Genomic DNA, 15,161 nt, shown 5'->3' with positions numbered 1-15,161 from the left:
ATAAGTGTGTGGAGACTGTCAGCAGGTAGCTAACCATGACTGGATGACTGGCTGCGGAGCGCAGAGGTGTTAAAGGGATTGTCCTATTTAGTATACATACTATGGGCATGTCAAACCATCATGTCACCCCCCCCCCCCCCCAGAAGATGCTATCAAAAAAAGACTGGGCATGTTGATCTTTACATGTCCAATCTGATAAGGCATCTGCCTTTAAGTAGCTTACTTATAATAATAATTCTTTATTTAAATAGCGCACACAGATTCTGCAGTGCTGCACAGCTCTGTCCCCATGGGGCTCATAATCTAATAAATCTTCCAGTGTGTTTTTGGAGTGTGGGAGGAAACCGGAGGACCCGGAGGAAACCCACCCAAACAGGGAGAGAACATACAAACTCTTTGCAGATATTGACCCTGGGACTTGAACCCAGGTCCCCAGCGTTGCAAGGCTTTAATGCTAACCACTGAGCCACTGTGCTGCCTCACACTGCTGTGCTCTGTGGTCTTTGCAGCCAATGTTAGGTACTGTCCCTGGAGAGATAAGTAATCATACCCTTGTGTATGTTGTTAGTAGTGAAATATAAATTTGCGTTTTGGAATTCTGCTGGACACATATCCTCACACTGCTGTGCTCTCCGCAGCCAATGTTATTGTCCCTGTAGATCTGTGTAATTATGCATCTGTGTATCTTGTTAGTAGCAGCAGGGATGTGAAATATGGATTTCTATTCCAGTATTGCACTTTCTTTGGGTGTGTCCTCACACTGCTCTGCTCTTGGTTCTTTGCAACTAATGGAACACCTAGATGTACTACAGATTTTAATCAGTAGAGCAGCTTAAAGGGGTTCTCCTGAGGTTGAAAAACATGGCTTCTTTCTTCCAAAAACAGCGCCACACCTGACCATGGTTTGTGCTGGTATTGCAGCTCAGCTGTATAGAAATGAATGGAGCTTAGTTGCAATACCAGGCACTACCCATGGTCAGGAATGGCGCTGTTTTTGGAAGAAAACAACCATGTTTTTCAACCTCAGGAGAACACCTTTAATATAGAGAGTTAAGAGCACAGCAGTGTGAGTACATGCCCCAAGAAGCTACAATACTGGAATATAAATCCATATTTGACAGTCCTGCTGCTACTAACGTCATGCACATAGGTCTGATTACACATCTCCCCAGGGACAGTACCTAATACTGGCTGCACAGAGCACAGTAGTGTGAGAACATGGCCTTAGAAGCAATAATACTGGAATATAAACCCATATTTCACAGTCCTGCTGCTACTAACATACGAAAAGGTATGATTTACACACATCTGTCCTGGGACAATAACTGCAGAGAGCACAGAGCACAGTAGTGTGAGAACATGGCCTCAGAAACAATAATCCTAGAATATAAACCCATATTTCACAGTCCTGCTGCTACTAACATATGCAAAGGTATGATTTACACACATCTTGTCCTGGGACAATAACTGCAGAGAGCACAGCAAGACACATCCCCAGTGCATTTGGAGAAGCAACAAGCCTGGAATATGCATCCATATTTCACAGTCCTGCTGCTACTAACATACAGGGACACTGTATGCAGTACTACATGGTCACACCTACATAGGGCCCCTAGTCTTATTATCATTTGAGGGTCATAGAGGAGGAGACAGCAGTTGAGGGAATCTTCGCGCCATAAGAAGGTGAGTAATCCTCACAATTGATAAAAAAATAACATTTTCCAAAATCTTTGTTTTATGTTTTAGGGATCATCTTCTGAAATGTTGGAAGATGAAGCCGCGGTGACAGATGAGGAAGAGATCTCATCTCCGACCTCCGAGGAAACTGCAGGTAGGACGTAAGAGTATTTTGTTGCATATGTTGTTACAATGGGGGTCATTTACTAAGGGCCCGATTTGCGTTTTCCCGACGTGTTACCCGAATATTTCCGATTTACGCCGATTGTACCTGAATTGCCCCGGGATTGTGGCGCACGCGATCGGATTGTGGCGCATCGGCGCCGGCATGCGCGCGACGGAAATCGGGGGGCGTGGCCGAACGAAAACCCGACGTATTCGGAAAAACCGCCGCATTTAAAAACCGCAAAAGTGTCGCTTGGGGAGCGCTTACCTTCACCTGATCCGAGGTGGTGCATTCCGGCGCGATGAGATGACTTTCAGCGCAGCAGCGCCACCTGGTGGACGGCGGAGGAACTACCTTCTTAAATCCCGGCCGGACCCGAATCCAGAACAGAGAACGCGCCGCTGGATCGCGAATGGACCGGGTAAGTAAATTTGCCCCAATGTATTTATATGGAAATTCTAGAAACTTCTGGATTTATGTGACTGGGGTGGAGTTTGGACTATTTCGGTAAAAGGGACTTTCCAAAAGGCCATAACCACATCTCCTGTTCCCTTCTCCATGCTTTGGTCTGCTTTGTACAGTTCTTCTGTGTCTCCTTGGTAACAGACTACAAACCAGCCTCTTGTAGTCTGACCCGGCAGTCATCACTCAGTATTACGTCTTTTCTCCCGGTTCTTGCTGTTGGACGTAGAGTAAGGAGAGATGTGATTCGCAGGTTTGTGTAGCAGATGTATACACAGAATAGTTGAAGCTTCAATGATGGGGTCTGTTTTTATTTGGTCTAGGGGTCTTTGTAATTGGTATAAGTGGGGGTCCGGGAGCTCAGACTTTATCAGGTCCTCCAAGTGTAAATCAGAATTCAGCCTGAGATCTGCGCTGCAGATGGGTTCAGTTCTGGGGTATTGTGGCCCCTTGGATGGGGGGTGGAGGTGGACACTAGAAGATCTCAAGAAAGGTTTGTGTGAAAATGACCTATTGTAGTATGAGCCACAGTGTTACCTGGGCCTCATTATACATGACACTTCCTGTTCTGTAGAGATCACTTCCCAGCAGTCATCTCAGTATAAGACTCAGGCAGGATTACAATCGCATGTAAATTACAATAATACACAGATAAGACAGGATCCTCCAATCACAATAGATGATGTCACAGTGATGCCTCCTCCCCCGCACAGCGAGGCCCTCCTCCCTTCCAGAGTGATGCCCGCCTCCCTGCACAGCTATGCCTCCTCCCCTGCACAGCTATGCCTCCTCCCCTGCACAGCTATGCCTCCTCCCTTCGAGAGTGATGCCCGCCTCCCTGCACAGCTATGCCTCCTCCCCTGCACAGCTATGCCTCCTCCCTTCGAGAGTGATGCCCGCCTCCCTGCACAGCTATCCGTCCTCCCCCGCACAGCGAGGCCCTCCTCCCCCACATAGCGAGACCCTCCTCCCCCACATAGCGAGGCCCTCCTCCCTGCATAGCGAGACCCTCCTCCCCCACACACCGAGGCCCTCCTCCCTGCATAGCGAGACCCTCCTCCCCCACACAGCAAGGCCCTCCTCCCTGCATAGCGAGACCCTCCTCCCCCACACAGCGAGGCCCTCCTCCCTGCATAGCGAGACCCTCCTCCCCCACACAGCGAGGCCATCCTCCATGCATAGCGAGACCCTCCTCCCCCACACAGCGAGGCCCTCCTCCCCCACATAGCGAGACCCTCCTCCCCCACACAGCGAGGCCCTCCTCCCTGCATAGCGAGACCCTCCTCCCCCACACAGCAAGGCCCTCCTCCCTGCATAGCGAGACCCTCCTCCCCCACATAGCGAGACCCTCCTCCCCCACACACCGAGGCCCTCCTCCCTGCATAGCGAGACCCTCCTCCCCCACACAGCAAGGCCCTCCTCCCTGCATAGCGAGACCCTCCTCCCCCACACAGCGAGGCCCTCCTCCCTGCATAGCGAGACCCTCCTCCCCCACACAGCGAGGCCATCCTCCATGCATAGCGAGACCCTCCTCCCCCACACAGCGAGGCCCTCCTCCCCCGCACGGCAATGCCTCCTCTCCCGCACAACGAGGCCCTCCTCCCCCGCGCGGCGGGGCCCTCCTCCCCACATAGCAAGACCCTCCTCCCTCACTCCCTCACCAGTTCTTGTGCTCTGGTCATGTCGCTGATGTCTTCCCTCAATAATATTTGGGAATTTTCCTATCCCCGTCATCCCATTTACTGTCACTTACATTTTAGTTTTATACCGAAACAAACAATTTCCATAACCACAAGCCGCGAGATAAAATATGAGGATTATTAATTGCTTCCGGATTAAAAAATACAAATCCTGCTTATTCTAAATGAATTCCTGCAGCTAAGATTATTAAGTCACTTTCTTTAGAAGTGCATGGAGCGTAGCCCGGCTTAACTAGTACATAGTACAGAAGGTAAGTACCTATAAAATCCTATATACAGGTCAGCAACCAAATAACAAACCCAACTCTGCTGCACCTGTATAAAGTATTTAGTTGTATGTGTGATTTTTCACCAGCAGAGGGCAGCAGCATTCCATTTATCAGCGATCAGAGCTTCATCAGATCCTAAATCACTGTCTCGATCCCATACGCTGTAGGTCATGGACGTCTTCTGCTAGACCATAGCCGAGCTTACGTATGTTTTGCGCCCCAATAGCATCTGGCTCAAATCGCTAAATTTACTCCTTTAATTCCCTGCGCTGATCTCTGCCGGCTCATTGTTTGGCTGAATGCCGTGTGTAAAAATAGCAGGAGGGTTTGTATACAGAGTGTATGTATGGAAGACAGTGGAGCCTATACGGGGGGGGGGGGGGGGCTATACAATGTTATATAGTATTCCTCATGTAAACACTCAGTACTTCAAGTCCTTGTGTGGGAAGTGTGAAAACGAGGAAGCGGGATTAATGACGAGGGTCACGTGTGAATCAGAACGTCTTGGTAGTGGTAGATGTTGTGGAGTGTTTCCAGTATATGGAGGTTAGTACCTACTAGAGATGATCCGTTCCGGTTCAGGGTTTGGCCAGGAAGTTGATGGCCCTTGCTACTAGCCATGGCTATGATTGGCCAGGGGGACACCCCTTAGCCGCCAATCTGGCAATACGTCTGGATCACATGGCAGATCCCAAACGACGCACCAGAACTGAAGCTACAGGTCCACTCATCTCTAGTACCTACCAAAGGGGGTCCAAGGAAGGACAACCGGACAAGTATATACTCAGAACTCATTGATAACAATGTATGCTAAAGGCTAACTCGTCTTGTCTGGATCAGAGAGCCCGTGCTGACCCCTGTGCACCTATAAAGGTTTCGACAACGGGCAGGCGAGCCATAGGACCGAAGAGAAAGGTGTCTGTTCTATATGTACCCATATGCATTAATGGGACCAGGAATGGGCAAAATCAGTCCCCTTCTCCATCTGGAAGCCAACTGTATAGTCTCTTATTACTCCATTGCAGAAGTACTCTTCTTAGCTGTACTGCCATATACTGCAGATGCTATGCTCCTATCCTGACAAGCAGGGCAAAAAGCGGTTTCTATTGGCTGCTCTGCACTAAACAGAAGACTGGGTGTCTATAACTTCTTTAAGGGGGTTCTCCAGTTCTTTTGTGATCATGACCTATCCATCGTTAGTGGTCGTTGAGGATCCGAGACCTGGTACCCACAGCCAATCATTTGGCTGCACTATTTAGACAAAGTATGCTATGGTTTCTTCATTCTTCACTAAGAACAGCGCATTACATTCTCTAATGGCTGTACTTGGTATTGCACCCACAGGAGGTAGATGTGATGTCAGTGGCCTGATCCAGAGGAGGTGGATGTGGTGTAAGTTGAGTAGGAAGCAGAAGCTTGGCTGATTGGTGTGGGTGCCAGGTGTGCGATCGCCGCATGATCTGATATTGATCACCTATCCTAGAGATGATCACGAAAAAATCCTAGAGAACCCTTTTAAGAAGACACTCACTGTTGACACTAGAATCTAAACATTTAGGAGCCAAACTATATATTCTGGCTATGATAGTGGACTTCCTAAGCTCTGGAACAGTTAAATTATGAAAAATCTGGCTCCACATTCTTCCTACAGTGCCTCCGCAGGAGAAAGAAGGTATTACAAGTGTAAATATGTTGGGTCCTCCAGAGTTAGAGACCTCCTCCTATCTGACAGCTAGATATGGGTCATGAAAAGTGACCCCCTCCCCTACTAAGACCAAACCCCAAAGCCGCTTCCAGCCTCTTCATGATGTATGTAATGACAGCGCCAGCACTCGGAGGCTATTTTCGCCTCGATGACTCCAGAGCCGGACGGAATTTTTTTTTTACAAGAGATGAAGCAAGATAAATGATTGTACGTTTAGTGACCGGTTTATGAAAGGATGAAATTGTCACTTTGTCTTTTTATTGTGGTTGTCGTGAGGCTTTCTCCGTTTAATAGTCTCGGCACATCCTGTAATACTGCGACCCGGCAGAACGGATACAAATTGTGTAAAATTAATGGCGCCTTTTTATGTTAAAACAATCAAATTTGGCTCTTCAGATCAGGGATAAAATATCACAATTATTTCTGGAGAGAGGCAGCGGACAGGATTAAATTCAAGGCATTTTTTTTTTTTGGTTTTTAAGACTATGGACTACTAGTGTAGATGAACATCAAAATGTGGGCTCCATTGCTTGGGTCCCCCCTTTTGTGTCAGACTGGTCCTTATGTTGTACTATAGTTCAAAAAACATCTAGGATAGGAAATAACTTGGGGGCTCATTGGGTTTCCAACATTTGGACTCCCACCGAAAACGAGAATGGGGGTCCGATTCGCCCTAATGATTAGAGCAGTGACCTGCCACTCCCATAGACAGTGGCAATGCTCTTCCTCATCATGTAGCTAAATTCTGAGAGGCACGTTCTCAGTGGAGGATTGGGGTCTTCCGGTGATTCACTAAGGTAGTGCGCCCGATGTTGAGATGTTGGGGATGTTGAGGTCCAAAAGGCTTCCATACACATGATGGATTACAGCAAGAGACAATTCCACCAAGACCGGCCAACTAACTTATGTGTATGGTTCTCCCGATGTTCTCCTGACTAATGATGGGACATGTTGTTATAATGCGGATAGAAAATTCTGCCAACCTAAAAGTTACCTGGTTATGCGTCAATTTTGTATTCCCTATACAAAATTTTACATAAAGGGACTAAGTGGCCCAAAACAGTTTCATCAGGATATTTAGACTATGAACTTATGTGTTATGGCATTTAACCTTGGATAGGCATAGTTTAGATCGATGTCGGCCATCTTGAGTTAGTCGATCTATATCTTCATAGTGAATGAATGAGAAGTCCTCTCGCATATCTACGGTGATATTCCTTGCCGTTGGTGGTATCACAGCTACTTAATGCAACTAAGGTTTCTGCGACCTGTCTCATATACCAGTCAGCATCCAGACTCCTTAAAACAAGCCTTGTTCTGTCTTCCTGTAGAGGCCACAGCAGAGCCTGAGACGGACGCGCACGGGGAGAGACACATAAAGGGAACGGCAGAGGAACCTGAATGAGGAGCAATCTGATCCAGCCCAACCTCTGTTAGTGTCCCCCTCAACAAAGTTCATTGCCACCTAGAACCAAAGAGAACCAGATAATCTAATATGTATAACCTTACGTCTAAGGCCATGCTGACTTTAAAAGGGCCATGTGGGGCACACATCCCATACACCTCTTGCCCCCATTCAGTAACCGGATCTACACACCGTATCGTGTATCTCTCTTAGGTTACTATGTTATCGTATTATCTTCTTTTGGGTAATGTTCATGTTAAATTCTCAAAATTAGAGTTTTATTGAGCGTTCTGACTGCCGATAACAATATGATTTAGGTTCAGAGTATTTTAAAGTTGAATATCCTGGTATTGGGTGACCAACATACAGGGTGTTTTAGGCCCCAGGACCCTATTTGATTTCAGAAACGAAAGGCTAAATGACATATTTGATCCCCCAGCAAGTAATGGGTGAGGGGAGATGTTTTAGGCTCTGTCCAGAACATGGCTGCCATCTTGAAAGCCACCGATTTGGATCAAGGGTAAGTTTTTCTAACAGGAAGATGGTCATGTGATATAGAAGACATAATTGGATCAGAAATCGATTGTCACAATCAAATATTTGGTGGTTCAAAAGATATCGACACGTAGATCCTCTTGTGGCTTCTAAACAATTAGACCCAGCTCCTTAAGCTTTGTGTTCAACCCCATGTACAACACTTCACATTTAACGTTCCCAGTTAACGTTGTCATTGATGATGGGAGAATCCGGAACCTAATGGACCTTTGTGTTTAGAATATTGGCGGAGGATTCTTTAGAAATGCAAGAAACCAGGGCATTGGACATTGAAAATGGTAACTAGGTCTTAAGACGGAAGACGGGAAGTTAACACTTGAATGCAACTCAAGAGGACCACGAGTGGTGGAGTGGGCAAGTTCCTCCATGGCACAGTTATATCCTTTGGTGTCCGGTCCTTTAACTAAGCTGTAAACATAACTTCTAAGTAGGAGATGTTGAAGTAGACGGAGAAGTCCCTTTCCACCACTACTTCTAGTTTTGCTTTACAGTTTACTGACGTCTGTTCCCGTCTTAATTTTTGATGCGTAGACATTCCTCCGCTAATCCTCCAACCGCTCAGGTCCCGAGGAGTTATAGCCGCAGATTAGAGACTATCGAACCAAAGTCCAGAATCACAAATTGGATGCACAGTATGTCTGTACTCAATCCTTAACCAGCAACTTCTCAGCATCTGCTTACTATACAGACTCTGCCGGCTGTCCTCCCGGGACTCGCTATGAATAACTTGCTTCCAAAATTAAAAAGCAATTAGAGAATGAAAATCCTCCTATAAAGAAAGATTTCAATAAAATATCAGCACCCGAGACAATGTAAATACCCAGGAGATCACAGTTTCTAAGTAACAAAAAAAAAAATATAGATTTAATTCCACTGTAATTTCTCTCGTTGCGATGAGTATGAGTGTGTTATCTTTATCTGTAAATATTCATCTGCTGCGGTTTCTGAAGAAGTGTGGAGATACTTGATGGAGAAGCCATTTCTGTAGGAGCAACAATCCTCTGATAAGGGTCAAAGCCAGACATTCATGTTCCACCCATTTTGGTGCCTAATGGATAGAAATGGCTCATCAACATATCGGAGTATCCTAGAAAATGTATGGTGCAGGATAATGTTTTACTACACCACTTTGTGCCGACCTCACTTATATAAGATGTGGACTCCTTACTTACTGGAATTTGGGCCAAACTCCTTTGTCGATAAATCAGCATGACCACCTGTACAGACACATGGGGCTCATTTACTAAGGTCTCCGTGGCATTTCCATTGTGTTTCCCAAATTTTTGTGTTTTGAGCCAAATTCCGCAGGATTTTGGCACACGCAACCGGATTTCACATGGCAGAAAACGGAGGTGTGGCCGTCGGACAACCCGACGGATTCAGAATTTAAAAATCGTTTTGTGTCGCAAGATCACGCACTTACATGCATCGGGAAGAAGAAGGTGAACTCCGGCGGACCTCGGCGCAGCAGCGACACCTGCAGGATATCGGGCGCACGACCTTAGTGAATCCCGGCAGACCCGAATCCTCGTCGGACAACGCGCCGCGGGATCGCGACTGGACCAGGTAAGTAAATGAGTCCCAATGTATGGCCAACCACAGATTATCCTAGAAAATGTAGGTTCCAGTATTACGTCTTACTACAACACCCTGACACAAATTCCAAAGTCGTTAGTTCAAACCTCATCAAAGTGAGGTCAGCACAAGCTCCTACGGGTGGAAAGCAGTACAACCACCTCTACAGACGTGATATATACCTGACCACAGAGATTCCTAGAAAATGATTACGTCTTGCTATGACACGTAGAGCAATAGTGACCGCACTCTGTTGGTAGGTGCTGCTCAATGTAGGATTCTCAATCCACATTACTCTGTATAGAGAACATGGCACACACCAAAATGAATTTTATGAATTTATTTCAGTGAATATTTCACATAACATTGCCTTCACCGTGGTATTTGAACAAGAAGATATAAGTTATATAGATCAAAGTAATTTACGACATTTCCGTTATCTCGACCTTTGTCAATTAAAGGGGTTATCCGGGTTTAAAAATTTTTTTATAGCCGGGCTGGGGAGGGCTATTTAAACATAATAAACATGTACTTACCTCCTCCGGTGCTGCCGATGTCCCGCGCCGCGGCCCGTCTTCTCCGTGCGCCAGTTTTAGTACAAGGGCGCACAGGGAGCTTCCGGCCGGCCGGATGCTCCCATGCGACACCATCTCCCAGCGCTTACAACGCTGAGAGATAGGGACGGATGGGAGGAGCCGTCCACAACGCGGACCGGAAGCTCCCTGTGCGCGGCTTCCGTGCCCCTGTTTGTTTACAGGGGCACGGAACGAAGTGACCGCGGCGCGGGACATCGGCGGTGCCGGAGGAGGTAAGTCCATGTTTATTATGTTTAACTATCCCTCCCCAGCCCGGCCATAAAAAAAATTTTAAACCCGGATAACCCTTTTAAGATCTGGCAAATATGATGGGGAGTCACAAGCGTGGTGAGGCAGTGTCTTGCTATGACATCTTGGCCAAATTCCAAAGTTAGGAGTCCAAACCTGGTTAGCACAAACTCCAATGTGGGGAAAACAGTAGGATCACCTCAACAGACATGAAATATGGCCAAATACAGAGTATCCAAGGAAATGTACGTTTCAGGGTTATGTCTAACTAAAACACCATGACCATAATTCAGAAGTAATGAGTCCAAACCTCATTAACGTGGGGTCAACACAGACTCGGTATGACTGCTCTTACAGATGCATTTATGGCCGACTACTGAGTATCCTAGAAAATGTGGGTTCCAAGATTGTCTTACTATGACACCATGGCCCAAAGTAGTGGGTCCAAACCTCATGTACGTGGGAACAGCACAAACTCCTTTGTGGGGAAAGCAGTATGAGCACCTCTACAGACAATGGGCCACGCTCTTCATTAACATGGTGCAATCTGCACTGCTAGAGAAGTGTGGACCAACTCTGCACTGGAACACCCCTTAAAGTGCAGAATTCTTGCACTTTTCAGTGTAAAGTCAGACAGAAAATGGCGCAAACACTTTAGTAAATGTGGGCCAATATGTATATCCAACCATTCATTGTATCATTTTGTAGGCTTCTGGACCCAGGAGAAAACCATGCAGAAAATTCTAAATATGGATGTTACAAGGGTCAGACAAGGTCACGGTTGGCCAAACGGTCAATCGACTGCCAACAACTGCCTCCCGGAAAGATCCAAATCAGGATTGACTAAACATTGATGTTTATTCAGCAAGTCAAGGGGGTTCCAAATGTTTCTGGCACTATTTTTGGCAGCACTAGAGTTGGACATTTTAACTCTGAATATCTACTCATGATGCCACCTCATGGTGTAGTATCCATCACACCTTGCTTCTTCTATTTTTCATCAATTCCCATGGTCCCAGTCACTTGCTTATTTTAGATTTCACCATTAAGTAAATTTCCACCTCCTTTTTTTAATGGATCCTTTACTATTTCAAACATCAGTTCCCTCAACACAATCGTACAACATCATGGGAAAGGACCTTCTTCGGTCACGAGAGGATTTCTTGGATAAGGCACACACAACTGGGATCTGACTGGCCAACCTTACTACCAAATGAGCCTCGGGTTTGCCGAGACTCTTCAAAAATAATTGGCCCCAAAGGTCAATTTGGAGTTGACTTTGGCATCAATCAGTCTTCAGTAGGGTCTACGATACTTTAAGATATTTATGTATGTATATAGAATATGAGGGAACTTCAATGTGATACCAATGTGATCTGCTTGGCAAAATCTGTCCTCCCCACAAGACCATGAGACAAAATGACTGTGGGGTGCATCTTAGAAGATTGCGGCATCGGGGGCACCATCCTATTATAGAACAACTTTGATGCCATAAACGGCAATACTTTATACATAAATCCAGCTTTGGTCTTGGTGAACAACACGTGCTATCTCTTCTAGCAGCAACTATAGATCTCTAGAAGAAAGCTGACGTTCCTTGTCAGAAGCTAATTACTGGGACGTGTTTACATGGATGACATTCCCCTTTAATGTAACGTAGACACTTCTTTATGCCTTGAGGAATTTCACCTATAAGGCCGTTCTAATAATCTTCTTAGAACAGGAGGGATACATGATCCAAAGTTTCAAGGAGAAAGAAGATTTTTTTTCTTTCCAACAAAGCGAGGATCAAAACAAAGGCAATGTTTGTCCGGACCTTTTCATTTCCATTTTTTCCTTTTTCTTTTTTTTGCTGTGAAGAGATATCAGCGCCGACTTTACAAAGAGGAGAAAAATCCACATTAAAAGTAATCAAAGTTATTTCTTTGATGCATGGACTGCTGATTCCTACCGTGTAAAAACTAGGACAAAATGTACTTAAGGCAACTTTCTCCACAAGCTGCAACCTCCTGCGAGAAGAAAGAAAATATGATGTACAGATGGAGCAGAATTAGTGGCGGTCAACATCTTTCGAGGTTCAAAGGTCACATCTGATGAAGGGGATTATCAGACCCACAATGCAAGACAGGGTATGAATCCATTGTTTTCAGGGTGTTGAATGAGGGGAGAATTTATGTAAATTAGAATATGAGTACTCAAGCTATTAGACTCTCTACTGTAAGAAGGATAGACCAAGGTTGGATCAGACAGCCTTGCTCTTCCTGTCAAAAATATCAACATTGACTACTCGGGGTCCATGGGAGCCACACAATGAATTCCAGTTGTTCGACAACCAGTTGAACAATGACTTTATAAGATGTTGTCACCACTCACCTCTCCCTGTTCTGGATCCTCGGTCAGGTTCCGTGCGTGCGGCGTCTTCAGAAGATTTAACGGGCCAGCACACTGCTGATTGGTGCGCTGGTTGAACACTTCCCCTTTAAAAATCCAGCACCTTCCTTCTTGCTTTGCGGGATCTTTGTGCCTCGCAGCCTGAGAGAAAGCTCTATAGCGATTATTCTGCGTTCCAGTGTCTCCTGCGTTCCTGAGTCCCTCCGTGTTCCTGTGTTACCAGTGTTCCTCTGTGCTGCTGTCCTGTGTGCCGTGTTCCCATATCCATCTGCCTGGACCTCCCGTTGCTGACCCCGGATTGGACTTTGATGTTGCATCTCTGCCACCTGCCCTGACCTTGTGCCTGGACCTGACCACGAGATTGTCTGCCGTTTCTGTACCTTGGCCGCCACTGCAGACAAGTCACACCTGTGGAACGAATTGGTGATACCACGCCGCAGCTAGTCCAACCCGCTTTGCGGCGGGCTCTGGTGAAAACCGGGTACCACTTAGACTCCGGTCCCAGGTAGTGGATTGTGTCATCGTCTGGAGTGGTCCAGAGGATCCACAACCCCTGAGCCTGACAGATGTAAATGGTTGCAGTTGGTGAAGGTGGTGAAAGGTCTTCTTTAAAGGGTTTTAACCACAAATGAAGGTTAACATTTATCAACAAACCAAAACTGTGGAGACCACAATACATCATGAGACCAAGGATTCTGATAAGAGTCCTTCATCTTAAATGGAGCAGCGGTCACACATGTTCACCACAACTCTCTTTGGGACTGCTGGAGAGAAGAAAAATGTTCACAGAGTAGTATTTTTGGTTAACATCAGGTATTTGTATAGAGTATTTGGGGTTGTGCAATGTTTGGGCACATTATAGACTTAGTTTGGTATCATCAGGTGCTTCCCCACAGCAACACTGGCCTGAATTATCCATTAGAGAGGAAGCAGTGGAGTGGGTATTCATTCACACTGAAATTAAATTAGATACGGGATGAGGATATACAAAGACCCAATCCACAAAGTGTTTTGGGGCTGACACACAGCCCTTTTTCAAGTGCAAGCGACTGGAGCTTGAGAGACATTGGGGATACTCTAAGTTGTCCATTGCCTCTTTCAAATGGACGGAAGAAGCAGAGGACTTGTCATGCTGATTTGTGGTTTCAGCCAATGACCTCCCCGATCAGACAATTTAGCATGTGGACGGGGTAACTTTTATCTCATAAGCAGAGAAATTTAAGAAGTGTAGTAGAGTAGAGTTACAAATCTTTCCATAGATCAACTTGGTGGAACTTGAATTGGTTGACCGCCATCATCATCTACTCGGCAAAACTATATTTATATGGGCAAAAACACTTCTCATAGCTCAACTCGTTGGAATTTCAATTGGTTGACCCCATGACCATCCACTGGACGAAACCATTTTTATATGGGGAACAACACTATCCATAGTTCAATTTGGTGGATCTTGAATTGGTTGACTGCCATCATCATCTACTCGGCAAAAGTATTTTTATATAGACAAAAACATTTTATATAGCTCGACTTGTTGGAACTTGAATTGGTTGACCGCCATGATCATCCACTTGGCAAAACCATTTTTATAATGGCAAAATCTGTTCCCGTAGCTCAAATTGTTAGAACTATATTTATATGGGCAAAAACACTTCTCGTAGCTCAACTTGTTGGAATTTTCAATTGTATGATCCCCATGATCATCCACTGGGCAAAACCATTTTTATATGGGGAACAACACTTTCCATAGTTCAATTTGGTGGATCTTGAATTGGTTGACCGCCATCATCATCTTCTCGGCAAAAGTATTTTTATATGGACAAAAACATGTTATATAGCTCAACTTGTTGGAACTTGAATTGGTTGACCACCATCATTACTTTGATGAAATATTTTTTAGGTTTTCTTTGGTTTTTCATAACACAACCTGGTGGAACTTGAATTGGTTGACCACCATCATTACTTTGATGAAGTATTTTTAGGTTTTCTTTGGCGAAAGAATCTGAGTTTTGTGTATTGTATTCCTTGGGTTGGCACATGTTTCAGTTCTCTCCTCTCCAGTTCCCTCAGGCCAGTCTGAAGGTCATCTCCTAAACATGGGAATATCCAAATGAGCCGTAGCTAAAAATGGAAATAAGCCACTGAATGAATCGCTCCCTTCAGCCCCAGGAGCACTTACCATCACACACCCTTAAGAGACTGAATTGATGAAGTGAAGAAGCGGGAGTAAGGCACAGCTTGGAAATTAGGCCAACGTGTTTAAGATTCTTCACCCGTTTGTCAAACTCAGTTTGTTCACGGCCCTGCCATCGCTTTCCCGGCATCCTGCTTGCTTTGTCATGTAACATTGCACCAGGGAATTGTGAATGAATGCTGCAAGTCTTGTCTAGAAGGGAAAAAAAAGTTGGAAGCGGTGACATCCCGGGCACTTGCGG

The 15,161-nt window shown here is 45.7% G+C and overlaps 2 protein-coding genes across 2 annotated transcripts in view; one reads left to right on the top strand and one right to left on the bottom strand.

Annotated features, from left to right (window-relative positions):
• Positions 1-15,161, top strand: part of LOC140071277 (transmembrane protein 263-B-like) — a 110,944-nt gene that overhangs the window by 449 nt on the left and 95,334 nt on the right. Inside the window, exon 2 of the mRNA XM_072118835.1 lies at positions 1,747-1,831. Within this exon, the coding sequence (XP_071974936.1) occupies positions 1,747-1,831 (85 nt within the window). The remainder of the gene's footprint in view (positions 1-1,746; positions 1,832-15,161) is intronic.
• The window catches only part of LOC140071275 (embryonic protein UVS.2-like), a 43,663-nt gene that overhangs the window by 17,707 nt on the left and 10,795 nt on the right, over positions 1-15,161 (bottom strand). The window lies entirely within an intron of this gene.

The sequence above is a fragment of the Engystomops pustulosus genome, chromosome 7 (genome assembly GCF_040894005.1).
Source record: "Engystomops pustulosus chromosome 7, aEngPut4.maternal, whole genome shotgun sequence".
NCBI lineage: Eukaryota > Metazoa > Chordata > Amphibia > Anura > Leptodactylidae > Engystomops > Engystomops pustulosus.
The sequence above is the reverse complement of the archived record's forward strand: the minus strand, read 5'-3'. Positions and strand labels throughout refer to the sequence as shown.